Here is a 20,855-nt window from a genome sequence, read left to right as displayed (position 1 = left end):
TCAATAACTACTCGTAGAGCCAGGATTCTGCCAGAGGCTGAAATATTTACACAAAGCGCATTTGCGGAAAGAAGAACAGCAGTGAGATGGACCGATGGCGTCAATTGAACTTACTCTGCATAAAGACACGGCTGAACATTCTGGGGCCTAAGCCCAATATATTTGAACCAACAATTGGCTACGCTGTGGATTTCCCAATTGATGGCCCCATAATGAGATCAAGCTGATAAGCCCGGTGTCCGGAAAGCCCAGTAATGATCCGCTACCGGTACCATATGAAGCCGATTATAACCAAACTACATAAATATTCAATGAGCTATTGGTCAGTGTAATAGAGCCATCATGATAGGGTTAGTGGCCCAGTAAAGGCTCGGCTTTTCCTGGGCTCAAACCAAAGCCTTCGTTTTCTGCTCTCAACTATCTTCATTGATCAACGTCACTGTTATTTTGATTAATAATCTATTGGTATCTAATGTTGTCGCCACAACATAGACCATGCTTTGATTCTGGCAAAGAGATGAGCTCCATCCAAATTTTCAGTCTTCAGGTCCGAATTGATCTGGAAGAAAGAGTGGTCTGCGAATAGGGGTTTCAGAACGTAGGGGAGTTTGTTCATATCTAAGGTCCTCTTCATGCTTTAATAGCTTTAAGATGATCAGATATATCTAGACAGTTGCAACCTTCAAAAGTCAGGGCAAAAGGTCGTATTCAATCGCGCTAGGATTCCATACAATGCTGCCCACGGGATGCAAGCATGTAATGAGAAATCATTTGTATTTTCACACCATTTATGGCTAACACGGATTAATCATGATGGGTCTTTTGCTAGAATTTTATTGGCCTACATATATAAAGAGTAGAAAGTACATGTAGATGCGATGATCATTGCTATGCTCTGGCTTATCGATACGTGTAAGGTGTCCTTGTGACCAAGCAAACCTCAAACATTCCTTATTAATTAAATTGTAATTGTACTATTCCTGGCCTGCGAATACCATTTTCTATCATGATTCAAAGTGAGGAAAATGATAAGCTGAGCCAATCTCCGCGGTATGGAGTATGAGGAAGGCTTCCCCGAACGTGTGGAGTGAGGTCCACAAGATCCGGAACGCGGCCCAATATCCAATTAGGGTTGATTCTATTACGACGTTGTCAATTGGTAGTATAAATCCTTATCTGGGACTTGTTCCCAGTGAGAAATATCTGGGGTAACATGGCTGTAGGCTCCTGGACATCACTGGCTTTGTCCAATAGCTTGGAGGCGTTCATATAGTTCTTGTTCCATGTGTCGTTCTATCTGAACGTCATATGCATAAGGTCATTAAGTAACACTGGTCAAGAGTTATCTTGTAAAAGATCACAAAAAAAATTACTCTTGATGATAAGCAGTTCTGATGTCAATTTGTCATGGGATTTGGAATGAGGCAACTCATACCTTAGACTTCTGTTAACCCCGCATCTTGACGAAGGACTACGATGATAGCTGTTATTCTTAGTCCGTAGTTACTGAACATGGGACCCACTCCAGTGTATGTCTCGTATCCCTCTTCCCTTATCAACTTGGGCAGCCCTGGAAGCTTGGAGTGTGGGCTTGTAATAGTCTTCTTTGCCATCAGCTCTTATACACTCACTATGCAATTGATCAACGGCATCGCCCCCGACCACAGCACGAAGACGGGGATGGATACTACCCAAGAGAAGGTCCATGTGAACCCCGGGTCAAACGGTGACAAGATAGACGAGATCTCCGACACGGAGCAGGGAACCTACGAGCAAGGGATACAAAAATTCCACAGACTAGGGTGGAAGCGCCTCACCATCCTACTGTTTGTCGAAGCCATTGCTTTGGGTAGTCTTTCGATCCCCGCTGCTTTTGCAACTCTGGGCATGGTTGCCGGCGTGATCTGCTGTGTTGGGATCGGACTCATTGCCATGTACACCAGCTACATCGTTGGACAGGTGAAAGTCGCATACCCCGATGTCACACACTACGCAGATGCAGGGAGACTGATTATGGGCTATTTTGGCTATGAATTGATCAACCTTATGCTTATATTGCAACTACTGTTCTTGGTGGGCTCGCATTGCCTCACGGGCACCATTGCTCTAGTCACAATCACTGGAAGCGATATTTGTTCTAGTATCTTTGCTGTTGTTTCTATGGTAATCCTTATCCTTCTTGCGATCCCGCCAAGCTTTGCAGAAATTGCCATCCTAGGCTATGTTGACTTTATCTCGATCATCGCCGCAATCGGCATCACTATCATCGGCACAGGTGTTCAAGCGACCCAGTCTCCCGGGCTGTCTCATGTCGGTTGGTCTGCTTGGCCCAGTCCAAATGCCACATTCTATGACGCCTTTATTGCCATCGCCAATCTCACCTTCGCCTACAGCTTCGCCATGTGTCAGTTCTCTTTTATGGACGAGATGCACACCCCAAAGGACTACATCAAGTCCGTCCTAGTTTTGAGTATCCTTGAGATCATAATTTATACGGTCACAGGTGCAACAATCTACGCATTTGTCGGCCAGGATGTTAGAAGCCCAGCCCTACTCTCTGCAGGGCATGTCTTGAGCCGAGTAACGTTCGGCGTCGCACTACCCGTCATCTTCATCAGCGGATCAATCTGCACAACTGTCCTCGGACGCCTTATTCACGGCCGTGTCTTTCGAAATTCGAACATCCGGTTCGTGAGCACCAAAGTGGGATGGATTACATGGATCTCACTCGTAATTTTCATTACTATTCTTGCTTTCGTCATTGCCGAAGTGATTCCTTTCTTCGACAACCTCATTTCCATCTCTTCATCTCTGTTTATCACCGGATTCGCTTTCTACTTCCCTGCCATTATGTGGTTCAAGCTTCTTCGCGAGGGAGAATGGACGAGTATGAAGAATTTAGCCATGGCTCTGGTCAACTGTTGTGTGTTTCTGATTGGGATCACGGTGCTGGTGTTGGGCACGTATTCCAGCGTGTATGATATTGTGAGTATTAAACCCTCTGGACTAGAATGTTGGCTCGGCTGCTTTTGAGGACTATTTCTGACGTTGGCTCTACAGATCGAAAAATACCGAGAGGGCCAGGTGGGCGGCACCTTTTCGTGCGGTACTCTGTCTTGAACTACTTTCCTTTATATCCGCCATTCTTTGTTTTTGGCCCTGTGGGCTTCCATTTGGCGTTACGGAATTGTAGTAACTGGGTCCTTGCCCTGGTATAGCGAGCTATATAGATAGGCTAATTAGATGGTGTACGAATGCTACTGCTACTACTATTACCACGTTACGATCAAAATAGAGAGGAAAAGAGAGGGTGTAATGAGTAGAGAAGACTGTCCTGTGATTATAGGTCTTATCCAATACCATGCTGGATGATAAAGCAAGCTGCAATTAATAATATAATAATAAAATTGTGATCATTGAAGTTGAAAGTGATCCCGGCTAGGGCTGGAGTTCGAGATCACTTGCCAAATCTATCTCAATATCCCCTGTACTGATTACCAATTGATTGGGGTTTCTTTCTAATCGATGATACTTATTCCATTCCAGATAAATTTATGCATCATAACAGGGGCAGACTTCAATTGCATATGACAAAGGGAAGAATCTGGTGATATCTGGAATATCAATGGATTTGACAAATAAACGCGCATTGTTAGCGATAGGCCCCGACTGAATATCATGTCTTGGTCCACCAATTCCAAACGATATAAGAAAACTTTGAGTTGATCTCTCACAATCAGTCGAGCGCTGTAAGTATGCCCTGGTAAACCGTTTACATACTGCCCAAAATATATATCTGGCATGGAGTCTATCTGGATTTACCACCCAAAGCAGTCTAAATTCTTTTTGAAAATATAAAAAATACATCCCATGGAATATTTCTCTCGACTGATAATATAAAGTACAAATTATGATATTACATTGTGGTGCGTGTTCTCTAAGATGTGGTTGTCCGCGGGGCGCCGTTCTTATTCGAACCTCAACTCGACCTCAACTTCACTTCACCTGAAGACAACCATTCGCGAGTTATTTATCCTATCCTAGACAACATGGAATTAGAGACCAAGGCAGCTAACATTCTTGAGAACTCACCGTCAATTCTTTTTCCCAGGGCCAGATCCCGGGACTGGATCCCACGTGTTGGGAGAAAAGAAAGGAACAAGAATAGCGACAACAAAAAACCCGGCGCTACATTGTCCTACGCATTGACCATTCAAAGATATCATTGGAGATTCACTTTTATTCAGCGCTTAGACATAGGAAGACCGACAACAAGGGATTGGCCGACAATGCGAACTGTTAAGCGCCCGGCCGGAGCCTCCATCTATATTTGGGATCAGCGTTCTGCAGAGATCAGTTCTGCGCTAAATGAAACGGGTTTTCGCAGAATACTAGCATCGGATTTGGTAGATGGTTTTATTTTTGGGTGTTGGGGTTGAGTGAAGCGCTGTCTCTGGGGTGTGTTTGCTGGACTCCAGAATATCGCGCTTTTTCTCTCTGGTCTGTTTCCCTTTTATTCCTTTCTTTCCTTGTCACCTTTATTGTCTAACTTAGCTTCATTCTCTTTGTTTCCGCGGGCTCGGACGGCATATTATTGAAGCACTGTTCTGCCTGTCCTTTGCTGCAGTCGCTCATTCACAGTTAATAAACTCGATTCTGGGCATGCTTCCTCAATAGAGCGATCCCTATTGTCTATTCTATTCTTTTAAACCTATTGTTGCTGGCCAACAATTTTTATTCTCTTTCTGGATTTTGGATAGATTCCTCTGCCCGAGAATTTGAACTCAACCTCTGCCACCGAGAAGCCCGTCTTTACCACCTTCGATAACCACGAGACACTGGATTCATACCCATCCGTTTACAGCTACGCGCCATGGGGCGAACGATCTTTCCTCTGCTCCCGCCATATGGCGCCCAGGATCCCAACCACGGACACATCATCCCTCTAAACCCTGACGGCATCACACCATATCTCGGTCTGAAGGCTCGCCTCTCGCAAGTATGGCTGAACCGATGGACAATCCTTCTCCTTCTCATCCTGGCCCGAGTTCTCATTGCCGTCGGCGGATTAGAGACAGACATGGGCTCGGCCAAGCGTGAAGCGTTGTCAGCATGTACATCCGTGGAGTCGATGGGAAGCGCGATGGCATCAATGCCGCATTATTCATCCCGGGGAATTAATGAGGTCACGGCATCGACCGTCGAGGCTGCTGTTCGGGGACTTAAATCAACGTTAATGCTGATGGTAACTGGTGTTGAGGAGATCATTCTCTTCATCATCAACGTGATGTACCAGACCTACCTGTGCCTCATCACCATGGCCGTCCGAGGTACTGTGGACGTTGGCGTTGGCCTACTAAAAGACGCCACGGGCTTCCTAAACTCCACCGTCAAAGAAGTCGGCCACGACATCGCAAGCGCTGTCGACACATTCGAAGACGGTCTGAACAAATTCCTCGATACAGTAAACTCCGTCGCCAGCGTCTTCGGCGGCAGCGTCCCCGACCTCAATATCTCAAGCTCCATCGACAAGCTCGAAAACGCCCAACTCCCCTCCTCGATCAACGACGGCCTCGACAAGATCAACAGCTTGATCCCTACTTTCTCTGAGGTGCAAAATTTCACGGAAAACGTCCTCCGCTGGCCTTTTGAAGAAGTCAAAAAACTCATGAACGAATCTTTGGGTACTTACGAATTCAACCGCTCCGTCCTCCCCGTCCCAGCAAAAGAGAAAATGCACTTCTGCGACGGCAACGACGGTATAAACTCCTTCTTCGACGGCATCGGTGACCTAGCAACCACAGCTAAAAAGATCTTCATCGCCGTGCTCGTCATACTAGCCGTCCTTTTCTGCGTCCCAGTCGCATGGTCTGAGATCCGCCGCTGGCGCACAATGAAAGACCGCTCGCAGCTAGTCCGCAAAGAAGCTCACGACCCAATGGACGTCGTCTACATCGTCTCCCGTCCCTACACAGCAGGAGCTGGTATCAAAACAGCAAGCTGGTCCAGCAACAGCCGTCGACAGGCCCTCGTCCGCTGGGCGGTCGCATACGCAACATCCACACCAGCGCTCTTCGTCCTCTGCCTAGGCATCGCAGGTCTCTTTTCTTGTCTCTGCCAATTCTTGCTCCTTCGCGCTGTGCAAAAGACTGTCCCCGAGTTGACCTCTGAAGTCGGCGACTTCGCAGATACAGTCGTCGACTCGCTCCAAAACACCTCAGCGTCATGGGCCAATGATGCCAACGGCGCAATTTCAAACGTTAACTCAGATATCAACAGTGATGTTTTCGGCTGGGTGAATACCAGCACAACAGCCGTAAACGACACCTTAAACACCTTCGTCGACAAAACTACGGGAGTCCTAAACGATACCTTCGGCGATACCATTCTCTACGAACCAATAATGGATGTCTATGACTGTCTCATAGGCCTGAAAGTCGCAGGCATCCAAAAGGGTCTTACATGGGTTCATGACCACGCACATATCGACTTTCCGCTCCTCCCCAATGATACGCTCTCACGCGGTGCACAGGAAAGCATCGACTCGGGAGGCCCCGGGGATAGTTTCCTCACGGACGCAGGCGACGAGACAGCCGATAAAATCACCTCGGTCGTTGCGCGGGTGGTTAAAAAGATCGAAGAGGGCATAAAAACGGAAGCGATCATCTCTACTGTCATCGTGTTGATTTGGGTGCTTGTTGCGTTGATGGGTATCTTACGCGCGGCGTTTTTGTTCTTCATGCGCGATAAGAACCGTGGTGAGGGAGGTGGATTGCCGTCATTGAGTCCGGGTCCGAATTCGAATCCGAATGCGGGGATGGGACCGGGGCCGGATGGATTCTTTGATGTGCCGTTGACTGCGATGCCGAATTTAAATGTGAATGGGGGTGCAAATGGTGCTGGGCCTGGGAGTAGGGAGGTTGATCCAGTTGGTAGGGATTATGGTGCGGGTCAGCCGGCACCGAGGTATGAGGCTAGTGTGGGTGCGAAGGGGGCATCTGCTGGTGTTGCGGTTGTAGATGAGGATGTGTATCCTGATGAGAAATTGGATAAGTCGTATGGATTGCGGTGATGGGGATTGAGCGAATGGGGGTTATGTGGAGCGTTGATCGCTTCTGTTGTATCTTTTTCACTAGTGGGACTGAGTCTCATTCTCTTCGATTCACATTGCATTATCAGCGAAGCTGCGCTAATTGTTTTTGTACTCGGAAATACTCTTTACATATGGTTTAATGTTGTGGTTCGCAAAATGAATATGTTGATTTAAATGCTAGTCATAACTCGTCAGGGAAAAACATAAAAGATACAACCCAATGCAAAACTGATAAAAATAAATACTAAATCTCAACAAAAAAACTCTTCTCCCCCTCCTCCGGCACAACCCTAACTCTCTCAATAATCGGATCCGCACAACTAACCCTAATTCTCTCCGGCGTAGCTGGACTTCTCAACCTCAGTACCTCACTCACCCCCCACTCTTTCCTCGCCGCCTTAAGCGCATCCCTAATCGCAAAGAAAACCGCACTCCCCATAAAAAGCGGCGGCTCCCCAACACCCCGCGAGCGCTGGATCGTTCGCAGATTTTCCCACTCCACGTCCTTGAGCAGACTCACATTGAAGACCTGCGGGATATCGCGGAAACCTGGAATTTTGTAGTTCCCAGGGCCCTTGGTGGCAATTTGGCCGGTTGCTCGGTGCCAGAGGCTTTCTTCTGTTGTGAAGAGGCCTTGGCCTTGGATGAAGGCGCCTTCGATTTGGCCGTAGTCGACGGCGGGATTGATGGATTGGCCGACATCCATTTTGATGTCTGCGCGGAGGACTGTCCAGTCGCCTGTTAGGGTGTCAATCTGGACTTCTGCGGCTGTAACGCCTTGCGTGAAGTAGAAGAACATCTGGCCCGTGTTCTCGCCCCAGACATAACCGATGTCTGGGGTGCGGTAGTAGCCTTGTGCGGAGAGGTTGATGCGGTCGAAATAGGCGGCGTTGGCAAGGTCTTTTAGGCTGGCGTTGGGCATTTTCTTGCGGTAGGGTTGGAGGCGTTCGTTGAGTTGTTCGCAGGCATTGAAGACGGCGTAGCCGTTTAGGTCGGAACTGGCAGACGCCGCTGTGGGGGATGTGTTGGCGACTGTATTTGTTGCTGTTTCAGAGATAAAGACGTCGGATTGCGGGATTTGGAGTGCTTCTGCTGCTATCATTGTCATTTTTGTGTGGAGGCCTTGGCCCATTTCGACACCGCCGTGGGCAACAAGGACGCTCCCATCGCGGTAAATGTGTACCAATGCTCCTGCCTGGTTTAAGAATGTAGCAGTAAATGAAATGCCAAATTTGGTTGGGATGATAGCCATGCCGCGCTTAGACCATTTATGGTTTTTATTGTATTCTTCCACAGCTTTCCGGCGTTCTTTGTAGGAGCTTTCTTCCAGGACTTGCTTGTACATAAGCGGAACATGCCAATCTTTCAGCTCCTGGTTGAAATGAGTCTTGTCGCCAGGTCGATACATGTTCCTTTCCCGCAACTGTTCCACGGGAATGTTGAGATGATCTGCGACCTCTTCCATAATACATTCGGCAAAGAACAAGCCTTGGGGACCTCCGAATCCTCGGAAAGCAGTATTGGACACGGTGTTAGTCTTGCAGATGCGACCTCGGACATTGACATTCGGAAAGTTGTAAACATTGTCAATATGCGACAGGCTCCTGTCCACAACAGCAGCGGAGAGATCTTGCGTATTTCCACCGTTGGCAAAGACATCCGCGTCAAGTGCAAGAAGCTTTCCTTCTTTAGTCACTCCAACTTTCCATTGACAGAGAAATGGATGCCGCTGGCCCGAGACGGCAATGTCTTCATCGCGATTGAGCATGCATCGGACTGGTCGTCTGGCCTTTGCAGCTGCTGTGGCGCATATACCAGCAAGCAGGACGGATCGCGATTCTTTGCCGCCGAATCCACCGCCTAGTCGCTTGACTCTAGAAACAATTTTATTTTCAGCAACGCCGGTGACCTGAGCAACGTATGCTTGGCTATGAGATTGTTAGCTTGTTTCAACTCTAAGAGCTGGGCGTAAAGCTTACGTTTCTGTAGGGTTTTGAGTACTACTCCAAACCTCCATTTCACCATCCTCGAGCTTCGGAATGGCTACACAAGCCTGTGTTTCCAGATAAAAGTGCTCCTGGCCACCAATCCTCGACACTCCTGTAAAGACAAGGTCCCCTTGCTTGAAAGCGGAATCGGTATCGCCTGTTTTAATGGAATGGTCATGGCCGAAGAATGATTTTGCTTCAATTGCCTCCTCAATAGTCAGGACTGCCGGCAAATCCTCGTATTCGACTTTGATAACCCTGGAGGCGTCTTCAGCAGCCTTTGCTGAGCTTGCAAGGATCATTCCGATAGGCTGGCCTGCGGTAGTAACCTTGTCCACTGCAAAGAATTGTTCATCGGAGACTGGAGCACCCCACCAATTGGCCTCTGGATTGGGAAGGTCCTTGTGGGTGACAAAATCGTGAACTCCTGGCATCTCTAGAGCTGCTGTTGCGTCGACATTAAGGATCTTAGCGTGAGCTTTAGCTGAAATGACAAGACAGCCGTATAGTTCGTTCTGCTGTGCGGGGATGTCGTCGGTATATTGAGCCTCACCAGTAGCTTGTTTCATCGCCGAGACATGAGGTGTAGATTTTCCAAGAGTGTTTTGTTCATAAGCAACTGATGACTCCTGGTCCTTCTTCCCAGAAGAAATAGCTCTCTCAATCTCAGCGACCACGTCCTCATCAACATCGGCGACACCGACATTGAGCTCGCGGAGGACTTCATGGTAGAATCGGTAAAAGAAACCCAAAGCCAGAGACTTGCGATATGTAGCCATACCACCGGGTACGCCAAACTTCAGATCAAAGTCCTTCTCTAAAGCACCCATAGCACCTTCCAAAGTGGCAGGGTCCGTAAACCTTTTCTCTTTTAGGAAGGCTTCCGCATTCTTCGCGGAAACAGTCATCGGGGCTAGGCCCCCAAAAACCAAGTTCACGCCTGTGACATCGTTTGTAGGCGAGAGCAATACACGTAGAGCGGCATTGACAATGGCAATGTCATCATCCTTTCTCTTTGACTGCTTGTAAGCACGAATGTGTTCACCCTTCTGCGAAATCGGGATACGCAGACTTGCGATGACAGCGTCTGCGGGAAGTGCTGTCGTTCTATAGCCCTTGAAAAACTTGCCCATGGGTATCTCTGTCTCCTTATCCAATGACTTGGCAGTCAAGAGCGTGCCCGTTGCCACGAACACTGGATTTAGATCTGAGATGGGCGACGCAGTAGCCAAGTTTCCAGCCGGTGAAGCGACATTCCGAATCTGTCTCCCAGCAAAGTAACGGAGCTGCTTCTTGATGGCGCTGAAAGGCTGGCCCCGCACAGGGCCATATCTTTCCAGGGCTTCTTCACAGATATCCTCAAGGTCGGTCAGAGACACGTTGGCGCCGATCTCTAAGTGGTCGTCTTTAAAGGAGTACTGGCGCAATTCGATAATATCACCAACGTATACGGAGGGGTTATACCGCAAAGCCTTGAACTTGGTTTCGATTTGTGTCTCTGTGCTTCCACCAACGAGCTTCGCTGCAGGGTGAACACTCTTGATTTCCAGGAGTTGTTCCAAAGTTGCAGGTCTATACCACTTCTTTCGTTTGTTGCCCAATACCAGTGGTTTGAATTCATGTTTCCGTAGAGCTGAGGGGAATATTAATTCAGTATCTGGGCTGTAAGGGATGAAATCTGGTGGTGTGAATTGCACCAAACTGCCGTTTTCACCGTCAGCTTCGGGGCGCTCTTTGCAGCATGAGCCGTTCTGTTTCTCCATACAACAACCACCGCCGCCATTTGCAGTGGTTTTCCCACAAGTTTTTGACGTATTGAAGCTCTGTGCTGCGTCCAGGATAGGCCGGTATCCGGTGCATCGGCAAAGGTTTCCATCAAAGGCTTCTTCAACGGCGAGTTCTGACGGCTTCGAGTTGTTGCGCAGAAGGGCATATAGACTCTATATATGTGTGAGCAGACCGCTCGTGATATCACACACTACAAGTGGAAACGCACCATGACAATCCCCGGCGTACAAAACCCACACTGACTCCCATTTCCCACGGCAATTCGCTGCTGCACAGCGTGAGGGTTCTTGACACTTCCAATCCCCTCAATTGTTATAACATGTTTCCCATCAACACTCACCAAAGGCGCAAGACAAGCGTTGACGGAAGCATGGTAGATCTTCTTGGTCGTTGGGTTGAAATGCGAGACCACCTGTTTCGATCTTCAACCAGGTGCTCCTTTCTTTTAGGGACAATGTAGATGGACATACCACAGTGCATGCCCCACAGCCTCCCTCCGCACATCCTAACTTGGTGCCTTTCAGCCCAATGCCTCTCAGATATTCGAGTAGTGTAACTTCGGGATCGATCGAGTCCAGCGTAACTTTCGTGCCGTTTAGGTAGAATCGGAGGGTGTCGTCCCATTCTTCGGTGAGATGAGTAAGGGTCGTGGCTTTACTGGGGACCAAAGTCTCTGTGATTCCAGGAGCCATGATGATAGAAGTGTTGTTCAGCGTTGATGCTGATAGTATTTTAAGTAATCAAATGAAGCTGCTAGCTAAAAGTAACAGCGCTATCTTTCCGACCATGGGCCTCTTTGGATGATAGAATATAGTAGCAAAAAGTGAAAAGAAGTTGACAGCAAACATCAGCAAGGATGTAACATGTTGTCCACATCACGCGAGGGGAGCTTATATATACAGGCATTGATAAGGCCTTTATCGCCTCCTTCCCCGCAAAGCTCACGGGGATCGCCACTATCCGACAGCCAACAATGGTCCGCCGATATAAGCACCAGGTTTATGTATGTATTGTATATTCCCAGATCAAATAACGCCGGCCCATATGCAAATAGCAAGACTACACAGAAATAACAGAATAAACCCCAGATAATGTGGTAAATGCATAAATACGCCATAGCAACGGGAGGATGCAATATCTACTCTTTCAACCTAGCTCCTACAAAGTCCTTTTCTTCATCCTCCCACCGCCTGCGTTCAACAACGCTTCGGGCCCTGTATACCTGGTTAGCAAGAGTCTTTGTTTAAAATGCAATAGGGTACGAACCGGTATGCCCGCACAAACCGCCACACCTCAGTGTCCGCCAGATTCCATGCTTCAGCCATGTCTTTGATATGCACTCGGTTGTTCTTCTTATCCTTGATTGCATCACGGGCCTTCTGGAGAAGATCATATTCACGCTCAATTCCTTGTTCACTGGGGTTCGCATGCTGCATGGATTCCTTGGCTTTGCCTTCGTTCTTCTGATCAACATTCCCATCGCGGGGAATCTTGAATCCGAGTTGCCATTCGAATTCATCCAAAAGTGCGGACGGAAGAGCCTGGCCAGCCTCCGCTGGCAGAGATTCGACCGTCATCCAGAGCGAGGAGCCGATCGCGGAATCACCTGCGACGGCTTCTTTCAAGATCACTGCTCTTGAAGAGCCTCCAAGCTCACTGTCCGCAACGGTACTGGTAACTTCCTTCAGCCACGCGTCACGTTCGGTCTCGCGGCGAATATACCGGCTCGTGACCTCTTCTGTGTTGTTCTGCAGACTGACAAGAGTATACGGATGAGGAAGAGTGCCGATCGTGAATAGCTGGGATGTGTTCTTGTACATAGAAGGCTGTGTAATAACCAGCGACTTGTCTGGACTGCACGGGTGGCACTTTTGATTGCTCGGGGGGCATGAAGACGGCATCGGAGAGGTAGAACATTGGGCCAGGGCTTTCGCCAGTCGCAAAGAGGGTTCGACGAGGGCTGTCGTATATTTAGGGAACGGCTTCAGAACAGCGATTCCTGCCGGAAAGGCGTTTTGAAACGTGTTGTGCAGGTGGGAGTTAATCAGTTCGACAAGCGCCAGTCGTCCAGCGGCGGGCGACCTGACAATTTTCTCTGCAATTTCTGGGTAATGGTTCGTAATCGAAGTGGAGCTGTAGTAGGCCAAGGCAGTCGGTTGTTCGACCCTAAACAATTCCGGGGAAATTATTTCCAGCATCGACTTCGCCTGGGTATTCTCCTTCTGGATCGCATTATGAATGGCATCATTGATGCGCACCTTGTCGCCTGCAAACAGAGCACTTCCGATATGGTCGAAGCGCGATATTTGAGCAGGATCAACACCCCGGCGCAGATATGACAACAGCGCGTCATCGACCCGAGCCATTGGGAAGCAGTGAACATCCGCGAGCAAGCCAGTGCCCATGTTACCCCACGCCAACCACCTGAACATGTCCGCTTCGAGGTCCGGGTTGAGATTCATTCGCTGAACGGCTTCGTACATCGGGTTGTTCATGGCCTCGCCGCGGCCCAGGATAATCGGACGAAAGCCTTGAGCATACCAAGCCCTGCGCCATGCGAGCAGCAGCTGACCGTCTGCATTCTCCTCCTCCTTGCTATGTTTTTCGCTGCTCGCATCATAATATGTGTAGATGAATGGCCGGTCCGCTAGGGGAGGAAGGACGGAACGACCCTCGTCAAGGGTGATGGAGGACGAGAATGGGTTGATCCATTCCCAATGGCTGTACCACTTCGACTCGCCGCTAGTGCTGTTCTTTTGCTCTGGAGGTTCATGCGCAGCTGGCCTAAACATGGGTAAATGAAAATTGCTCAGTTTCGGGACATATTTGGCAGGACCGGTCACTTCTTCCTCGCCCGTCAAAGGGTCGGAAGTCGGACTAGGTGAAGAGGAAAAGATGACCAAGAGAAGGGCAACAAAGACGACAATAGAAATGAGCGCCGTGCTCCGATGAGGAATCATTTTTCCCCGACACGCGCTGCACGAAATAACGATGATTTGTCTTGGATGAAGAAAAAGGAGTGAAAGAAGTGAATCGAGATCGCGGTTAAGGGTGGACTGTTTGTCCCCTGATCATCCGAGTGTTCACAGGGGAGATTCGATAGAAATAAACGTTTATCAGATTATAATGAATGAATGTACAAGTAAGGTCAAGTAAAGAATGAAAATACATCACATTGAAATATCCAGACAGGGTTTGCTTGTTGGATGTATGAGCATCGTATTCGTATGGGAATCCCGTGATTGCTGCCATATTTATGAGGCCGTGAGTACTTCCTGCCTCAGGTTAACTAACTACTACCCCTCGTCAAAATAGCGTGACTGGCCGGAGTAAGGATGATCCGCGATAATGGCCCCTCTTGACTCATTTTGGATAGCCTCAATTCTTGCGCCAGAGTTCAACGAAGCATGTCACATGATGGGTGTAGAATCAACTTCCTTGCAAGAGCGCCTTGAGCGATGGGCTCAACGGCTACAAAGTCTCACCGTTTCTCCTCTTACCAGGGACTATCCCGATAACCAGCAGCCCGAGCAGGCCATTCCAGTCATTGAGGCCTTCGAATCCTACAAACTCCCTCAGGATGCGCAATTGGCTTTGCAGAAGATCTCTGGGTCTTCCTCATCTGGGTTCACTGCATTCCTGACCGCATATGTTGTGCTTGTTGCTCGTTTGACTGGTGACGAAGATATTGCCATCGGAACCAACTCGAGTGAAGACGGTCGTCCATTCGTCCTTCGAGTCTCAATTGATTCTTCGGATACTTTCCTCGGGCTCTACAACAAGGTGGAAAAGGTGTGTATACACATGTAGACTTATCTGGAGTGCCCGACTAACCCATTGCTCGCTTAGGCTTACACCGAAGGCGCTGCCGCCATCGTACCCTTAGGCAACCTCCGCAACTACGTCCAAGAGAAGTCCAACTCTGAACGACCGCCAATTTTCTTCCGCTTTGCTGCCTACGAAGCCCCTGCGACCTCCCAAGACCACCCGGCGAATACTTTTGAGACGACCGACTTGGTGCTCAACCTTGCTCCGGGCAATGCCTCCGGGGAGACGGAACTGGGCGCATACTACAACCAACGTCTGGTCTCGAGTGCTAGGGTTGCTACAATTCTCAGACAGCTTTCACAGCTTGTTGCCAACGCTACTGCTGACCCCGAACAAGCCATTGGTCGCATTGATTTCATGACCCAAGAGCAACGCGCGCTTCTTCCGGATCCTACCGCAAATCTAAATTGGTCTAAATTCCGTGGAGCCATCCATGACATCTTCGCCGAGAATGCTGAGAAGCATCCGGAGAGACCATGTGTGGTCGAGACCAAATCCGACAGCTCCCCTCACCGCGAGTTCACCTACCGGCAAATCAATGAGGCATCGAACATCCTGGCGCATCACCTCGTGCAGTCGGGTATCCAACGGGGAGAGGTTGTCATGGCCTATGCGTACCGTGGGGTCGATCTCGTGGTGGCCGTGATGGGTATCCTCAAGGCCGGTGCGACTTTCTCCGTCATCGACCCTGCTTATCCGCCCGAGAGACAGAACATCTATCTTGATGTCGCTCGGCCTCGGGCACTTGTCGTTATTGAGAAGGCTACCCGGGACGCTGGTGAGCTGTCAGAGACGGTTCGCACATTCATCCGCGAAAACCTGGAACTTCGGACGGAAGTGCCTGCACTGTCTCTCCGCGATGATGGTTCGCTCCTGGGAGGTTCGGTAGGTGGCAAAGACGTCTTCGCTGACCAGGTGTCTTTGAAATCCAAGCCTGTCGGCGTCGTTGTGGGGCCAGACTCTATTCCTACTCTTTCGTTCACCTCCGGCTCTGAGGGAAGACCCAAGGGTGTCCGGGGTCGTCACTTCTCCTTGGCCTATTACTTCCCATGGATGGCCGAAAACTTTAACCTTTCAAACAATGACAAGTTCACCATGCTCAGTGGTATTGCGCACGACCCTATCCAGAGAGATATCTTCACGCCTTTGTTCTTGGGGGCTCAATTACTTGTGCCGGCGCGTGAGGACATTCAGAATGAGAGACTCGCTGAATGGATGCGAGACTACGGAGCCACTGTCACTCACCTAACTCCCGCCATGGGTCAGATTTTGGTCGGCGGTGCTTCCGCACAGTTCCCTGCTCTCCACCACGCTTTCTTTGTCGGGGATATTTTGATTAAGAGAGATTGCCGGTCGCTGCAGGCATTGGCACCTAATGTTAACATTCTTAACATGTACGGGACCACTGAAACCCAGCGTGCTGTCAGCTACTACGAGATCCCCAGTTTCTCGAAGCAAGAGGGCTTCCTGGACGCGATGAAAGATGTTATTCCGGCTGGTCGTGGTATGCTTGATGTGCAGATGCTGGTTGTCAACCGCTTTGAACCTAGCCGTCTTTGTGCAATTGGCGAGGTTGGTGAAATCTACGTCCGCGCGGCGGGTCTGGCCGAAGGATACTTAGGCTCTCCCGAACTGAACGAGAAGAAGTTCATCAAGAACTGGTTCGTGGATCCTCAGGTGTGGGCCGAGAAAGAGAAGACCGAGGGCCAAGGCGCGAACGAGCCGTGGAGAGAGTTCTACGTTGGCGCGAGAGACCGTTTGTACCGCAGTGGAGACCTTGGCAGATACACTCCCACAGGAGATGTTGAATGTTCCGGTCGTGCTGATGACCAGGTGAAGATCCGTGGTTTCCGTATTGAACTTGGAGAGATCAACACGCACCTTTCGCGCCACCCATTGGTGAGAGAGAATGTCACCTTAGTGCGGAGAGACAAGTTCGAGGAGCCTACATTGGTCAGCTACTTCGTGCCTGAGATGAACAAGTGGGCGTCCTGGTTGGAGAGTAAGGGTCTCAATGATGATGAGTCCGCCGAAGGAATGGTGGGCATGCTGAGACGCTTCCGTCCCCTTCGTGACGATGCTCGGGAGCACCTGCGCAGCAAACTCCCTGCGTACGCCGTCCCGGCCGTCTTCATTCCTCTGCGACGTATGCCGCTGAACCCCAACGGGAAGGTCGACAAGCCTGCCCTGCCCTTCCCTGACACTGCAGAGCTTAGCGCTGCGGCCCCGCGTCGCAGGTCGTCTGTATTGCAAGCCCTTTCTGAGACTGAACAGGCACTTGCTCAGATCTGGGCCTCGCGGATCCCCAACGTCAGCGCTAAAATGATTGGACCTGACGACTCGTTCTTCGACTTGGGAGGCCACAGTATCCTGGCTCAGCAGATGTTCTTTGATCTCCGCCGCAAGTGGCGCGGAATCAACTTCAACATGAGCGCGATCTTCCGTAGCCCCACACTCCGGGGGTTTGCTGCTGAGATCGACCGTCTCGTAAATTTTGAACAGTTCGCCAGCAACGATGACAAAGACGCCGCAGGTGCGGCCTCTGGAGCCTCCAACGAGCCCGACGATGTGTACTCGAAGGATGCCAAAGCCCTGGTCGACTCTCTGCCCGCTTCGTTCCCTGAACGTACCGAGTCCATTCTCGCCAGCGAACCGACCATCTTCCTTACTGGTGCCACCGGTTTCCTGGGTGCGCACATCCTCCGCGACCTTCTCACCCGCAAGTCCCCTGAGGCTCGTGTTGTGACTCTTGTCCGCAGCAAGTCCGAGGACCAAGCCCTGGAACGTATCCGCTCCACCTGCCGCGCCTACGGCTTCTGGGACGACGCCTGGACCAGCAGACTACAGTGCGTCTGCGGTGATCTTGGCAAACCGCAGTTCGGCCTTTCTGAGTCGCTGTGGGAAGACCTCACCAACCGTCTGGATGCCGTAATTCACAACGGAGCGCTCGTTCACTGGGTATATCCTTATTCGACTCTCAAGCCGGCTAACGTCCTGGGAACGATCGATGCGTTGAAGCTCTGCGGTAGCGGAAAGGCCAAGCAGTTCTCCTTCGTCAGTTCGACCAGTACCCTGGACACGGAACATTACGTGCAGGAGTCTGAGAATGCCCTGGCTGCTGGCAAGGCCGGTATCAGCGAGGAAGATGATCTCGAAGGTAGCGCCGTCGGTCTTGGAACCGGCTACGGTCAGAGCAAGTGGGCTGGCGAATACCTTGTCCGCGAGGCTGGTCGTAGAGGACTGAAGGGAACCATCGTCCGTCCCGGTTATGTCCTGGGTGATTCTACCACTGGAAGTAAGTACCTAACCATCCCCCCCAAAAACCACGTACTAACAAAACAGCCACCAACACCGACGACTTCCTCATCCGCATGCTCAAGGGCTGCATCCAGCTCAATGCCCGCCCTAACATCAACAACACCGTCAACATGGTCCCCGTCGACCATGTCGCCCGCGTCGTTATCGCCTCGGCCTTCCAACCTCCACGCACGCCTATCAGCGTCGCCCAAGTCACCGGACACCCGCGTCTGCGGTTCAACCAGTTCCTTGGCGCGCTGCAGCTGTATGGGTACAACGTGCCGCAGGTGGATTACGTGCCGTGGTCTTTGGCTCTGGAGGGATATGTGAATGATGGACAGCATGATGATCCAGGATCGCAGCATGCACTGTAAGTCCCCTTCCTTCCTCTCCTCTCTTCCGTATCGATCTAAATCTTATACTAATGGTGGGTAGGATGCCACTCTACCACTTCGTAACCTCCGACCTCCCCTCCAACACCAAAGCCCCCGAACTCGACGACGCCAACGCGGCAGCCGCCCTCCGCGCCGACGCAGCCTGGTCCGGCATCGACGCCTCTGCAGGTGCAGGGGTGACCGAGGAATTGGTCGGTTTGTACGCGTCGTATCTGACAAAGGTCGGGTTCTTGCCGGAGCCTACTACTGTCACTGCTGAGACGAGGCCATTGCCCGAGGCGAAGCTTAGTGAGGATCAGAAGAATGCATTGGTGAATGTCGGTGGTCGTGGGGGCGCTTCGTAGGGAGTACAGTATAGTACGAGGGAGTGATATTAGCGCTCTTCGTGGTTATTGGATATCGTGGTCTATGTGTTATAGATATGAAAAAAGTGTGAATGTCGATATGTATGCTATGTCAAAAGTGAATTGAATCTAAGTGTTTTCTATGTATTTTCTATGATAATACCCATGCAGCACCGTACTACGCCTTGCAGTAATACTCACCGATCAGGCCATACTCAGGTGATCAAAAGCATCTCAACACCTCAACGGTTGAGGCGTTCGGGGGTAACTCGGCATTCGGCACTCCGTGGGATTTTACCGCAAACAACTTGCCAAGGATAACCGCTCCAGTTCACCGGCCGGTCAAAGCATCTCATCCCCTTTTGACTTCTCCTTATATCCATACCCAGCCTTATAAGAGAATCAAAAGACGAAAACATATCATCTTGTGTATAGCGACCTTGTGTATAGCGACAACATCGTCAACCCGACTCAACTCAACTCAACCATGCCAGGTACGTTGACCGACTGGAGTTCAGCTGGTCTTGGCGTCTTCCAGTGTTGCGTTCCGAGTCGTTTTTCTCCATATTCCATGACCCCATAATTCTTCAAGTTCCTGTACCGGTTGATTCTTTTGTTTCTGGTGTTGTTGTTGTCGGGTCTTTGTTGCGGTTCATTTTGGACTTGTCGCGGGCGCACAGTGTCCTTGGAAACTTTTTTTTTTCCTCTTCCCCTCCCCTCCATTATCTGTTTCTGAATCCACCACAAAAAGCATTCTTTACTTTCCTCCCTCTTCATCCACCACAATGAGTATCGCAAGGCTGTTTCCGCGATCGAGCTTTTTTCGCTTCTTGACTGGAATGCGAGAGGTTCAAACTCGCCGGCCAGTGACTCATACCCCAGCACCTCCCTCGATTCATCGCACATTTTCCACGACACCAGCATCGCTCTGCTCAGCAGATGCTAACCAAAACCCAGACCGATACTTCGCCGCCCTAACCCAGAACAAAGAATGGGCCGCCAAAACCGCCCGTGAGGAGCCCGACCTCCTCGCCAGCCTCGCGGTCGGCCAGCGCCCCGAGATCCTCTGGATCGGCTGCTCCGACTCTCGCTGCCCCGAGACCACCATCCTGGGCCTGAAGCCCGGCGATGTCTTTGTCCACCGTAACATCGCCAACATCCTGCACGCGGCGGACCTGAGCTCGTCCGCGGTCATCGAGTACGCCGTCCGTCACCTGCGCGTCAAGCACATCGTCCTGAGCGGCCACACCAGCTGCGGAGGTGTTGCTGCGGCACTGGGCAACAAGCAGCTCGGTATCCTCGACCCGTGGTTGGTGCCGCTGCGCCAGATTCGTGAGCAGAACTTGGACACACTCCAGTCGCTGTCTGCCGACGAGGCCAACACCCTGATGGGGGAGCTGAATGTGCGCGAGGGAGTCAAGACGCTCAAGCAGAAGAGCGTTGTCTTGGAAGCGATTGAGGAGCGGGGATTGACCATTCACGGAGTCATGTATGAGGTTGGCAGTGGAGTGCTTCGGGAGTTGGACACGAACGACACGCAGGAGCAGCTCAAAGCACGGTTGGTCTCGTACAAGACGGAGGCATAGGCTGTCATCGGGGTGTTCTGGTAATCTGTCATTTAAGCGTTAGTTTGCATTTTTAAAGCATCTCCAGCTGTGGATTCCCTGGAGTTAGCAAGCCATTTTGGTAAATATCACGAATATATCGCCGTTGTATATTTCATTGTGTCACAACACTTAAGGAGAGCAGAAGTAGAGAAAAGAAGAAGAGAAAAGAGGAAGGCATTTGTATTAGTGTATTAGGCCAAGTGCTGGTTTCAAAGCACCCTCTTGGTGCCTGCCGCTTTGGGTATGGTCCCGGCCGAAGCGGGTTTGAGTCGGACCACCTACTGCCTTGGGAGTTAGGCAGGAATAACACCTCAGGCAGTCATATGCAGTCAGCTCATCATCTCTTCTCGTCCATCATTGTCGTCTCTTCACAACCTCACGTATCATCCCCATTGCCTCTTCATACGGCAATATCGTTGCATCAGGTTGAGCGGCCGCCTCATGTGCCCGAGTGGCTCAGGCCCCAACATAGGCTAGAGACGCGGACTAGGTAATCCTCAGTCCTGTCTGAGAAT

At 50.5% G+C, this 20,855-nt stretch overlaps 6 protein-coding genes across 6 annotated transcripts; 4 read left to right on the top strand and 2 right to left on the bottom strand.

The window, feature by feature from the left end:
* Positions 1-1,680: 1,680 nt before the first annotated feature.
* Positions 1,681-3,120, top strand: EURHEDRAFT_463209 (putative amino acid transporter; the record flags this gene model as incomplete). The annotated part of the gene is made up of 2 exons (XM_040784858.1): positions 1,681-2,985; positions 3,061-3,120. 2 exons carry the CDS (start codon positions 1,681-1,683, stop codon positions 3,118-3,120), a joined length of 1,365 nt encoding a protein of 454 aa, XP_040635906.1.
* A 1,753-nt stretch (positions 3,121-4,873) lies between these two features.
* prm1 (pheromone-regulated protein PRM1) lies at positions 4,874-7,072 on the top strand (the record flags this gene model as incomplete). Its single annotated transcript, XM_040784846.1, has 2 exons — positions 4,874-6,887; positions 6,930-7,072. The coding sequence occupies 2 exons, from the start codon at positions 4,874-4,876 to the stop codon at positions 7,070-7,072; spliced, it is 2,157 nt and encodes a 718-aa protein (XP_040635905.1).
* Positions 7,073-7,337: 265 nt separating this feature from the next.
* Positions 7,338-11,561, bottom strand: EURHEDRAFT_463041 (putative xanthine dehydrogenase HxA; the record flags this gene model as incomplete). The annotated part of the gene is made up of 4 exons (XM_040784848.1): positions 7,338-9,021; positions 9,073-11,021; positions 11,078-11,281; positions 11,340-11,561. The coding sequence occupies 4 exons, from the start codon at positions 11,559-11,561 to the stop codon at positions 7,338-7,340; spliced, it is 4,059 nt and encodes a 1,352-aa protein (XP_040635904.1).
* A 241-nt stretch (positions 11,562-11,802) lies between these two features.
* Positions 11,803-13,914, bottom strand: EURHEDRAFT_415634 (uncharacterized protein). Its single transcript, XM_040782748.1, has 2 exons — positions 12,136-13,914; positions 11,803-12,083 (listed from the first exon to the last, which is right to left on the bottom strand). Exons 1-2 carry the CDS (start codon positions 13,827-13,829, stop codon positions 12,008-12,010), a joined length of 1,770 nt encoding a protein of 589 aa, XP_040635903.1. The 5' UTR covers positions 13,830-13,914; the 3' UTR covers positions 11,803-12,007.
* A 307-nt stretch (positions 13,915-14,221) lies between these two features.
* aarA (L-aminoadipate-semialdehyde dehydrogenase) lies at positions 14,222-18,795 on the top strand. Its single transcript, XM_040782747.1, has 4 exons — positions 14,222-14,661; positions 14,719-17,992; positions 18,040-18,364; positions 18,430-18,795. Exons 1-4 carry the CDS (start codon positions 14,284-14,286, stop codon positions 18,731-18,733), a joined length of 4,281 nt encoding a protein of 1,426 aa, XP_040635902.1. The 5' UTR covers positions 14,222-14,283; the 3' UTR covers positions 18,734-18,795.
* A 338-nt stretch (positions 18,796-19,133) lies between these two features.
* EURHEDRAFT_415629 (carbonic anhydrase) lies at positions 19,134-20,515 on the top strand. Its single transcript, XM_040782746.1, has one exon. The coding sequence runs from the start codon at positions 19,519-19,521 to the stop codon at positions 20,317-20,319; it is 801 nt and encodes a 266-aa protein (XP_040635901.1). The 5' UTR covers positions 19,134-19,518; the 3' UTR covers positions 20,320-20,515.
* The last annotated feature ends 340 nt before the right edge of the window (positions 20,516-20,855 follow it).

Source organism: Aspergillus ruber (genome assembly GCF_000600275.1).
Source record: "Aspergillus ruber CBS 135680 unplaced genomic scaffold scaffold00028, whole genome shotgun sequence".
NCBI classification, from domain to species: domain Eukaryota; kingdom Fungi; phylum Ascomycota; class Eurotiomycetes; order Eurotiales; family Aspergillaceae; genus Aspergillus; species Aspergillus ruber.
The sequence above is the reverse complement of the archived record's forward strand: the minus strand, read 5'-3'. Positions and strand labels throughout refer to the sequence as shown.

Bases quoted from the DNA above. Each gene is read 5' to 3' on its own strand.
- EURHEDRAFT_415629 (XM_040782746.1), top strand. From the start codon at position 19,519: ATGAGTATCGCAAGGCTGTTTCCGCGATCGAGCTTTTTTCGCTTCTTG.
- EURHEDRAFT_415634 (XM_040782748.1), bottom strand. From the start codon at position 13,829: ATGATTCCTCATCGGAGCACGGCGCTCATTTCTATTGTCGTCTTTGTT. The intron at 12,084-12,135 runs GTTCGTACCCTA...CCAGGTATACAG, and splicing joins CGGTTTGTGCGGGCATACCG to GGCCCGAAGCGTTGTTGAAC.
- aarA (XM_040782747.1), top strand. From the start codon at position 14,284: ATGATGGGTGTAGAATCAACTTCCTTGCAAGAGCGCCTTGAGCGATGG. The intron at 17,993-18,039 runs GTAAGTACCTAA...CTAACAAAACAG, and splicing joins GGGTGATTCTACCACTGGAA to CCACCAACACCGACGACTTC. The intron at 18,365-18,429 runs GTAAGTCCCCTT...AATGGTGGGTAG, and splicing joins CCAGGATCGCAGCATGCACT to GATGCCACTCTACCACTTCG.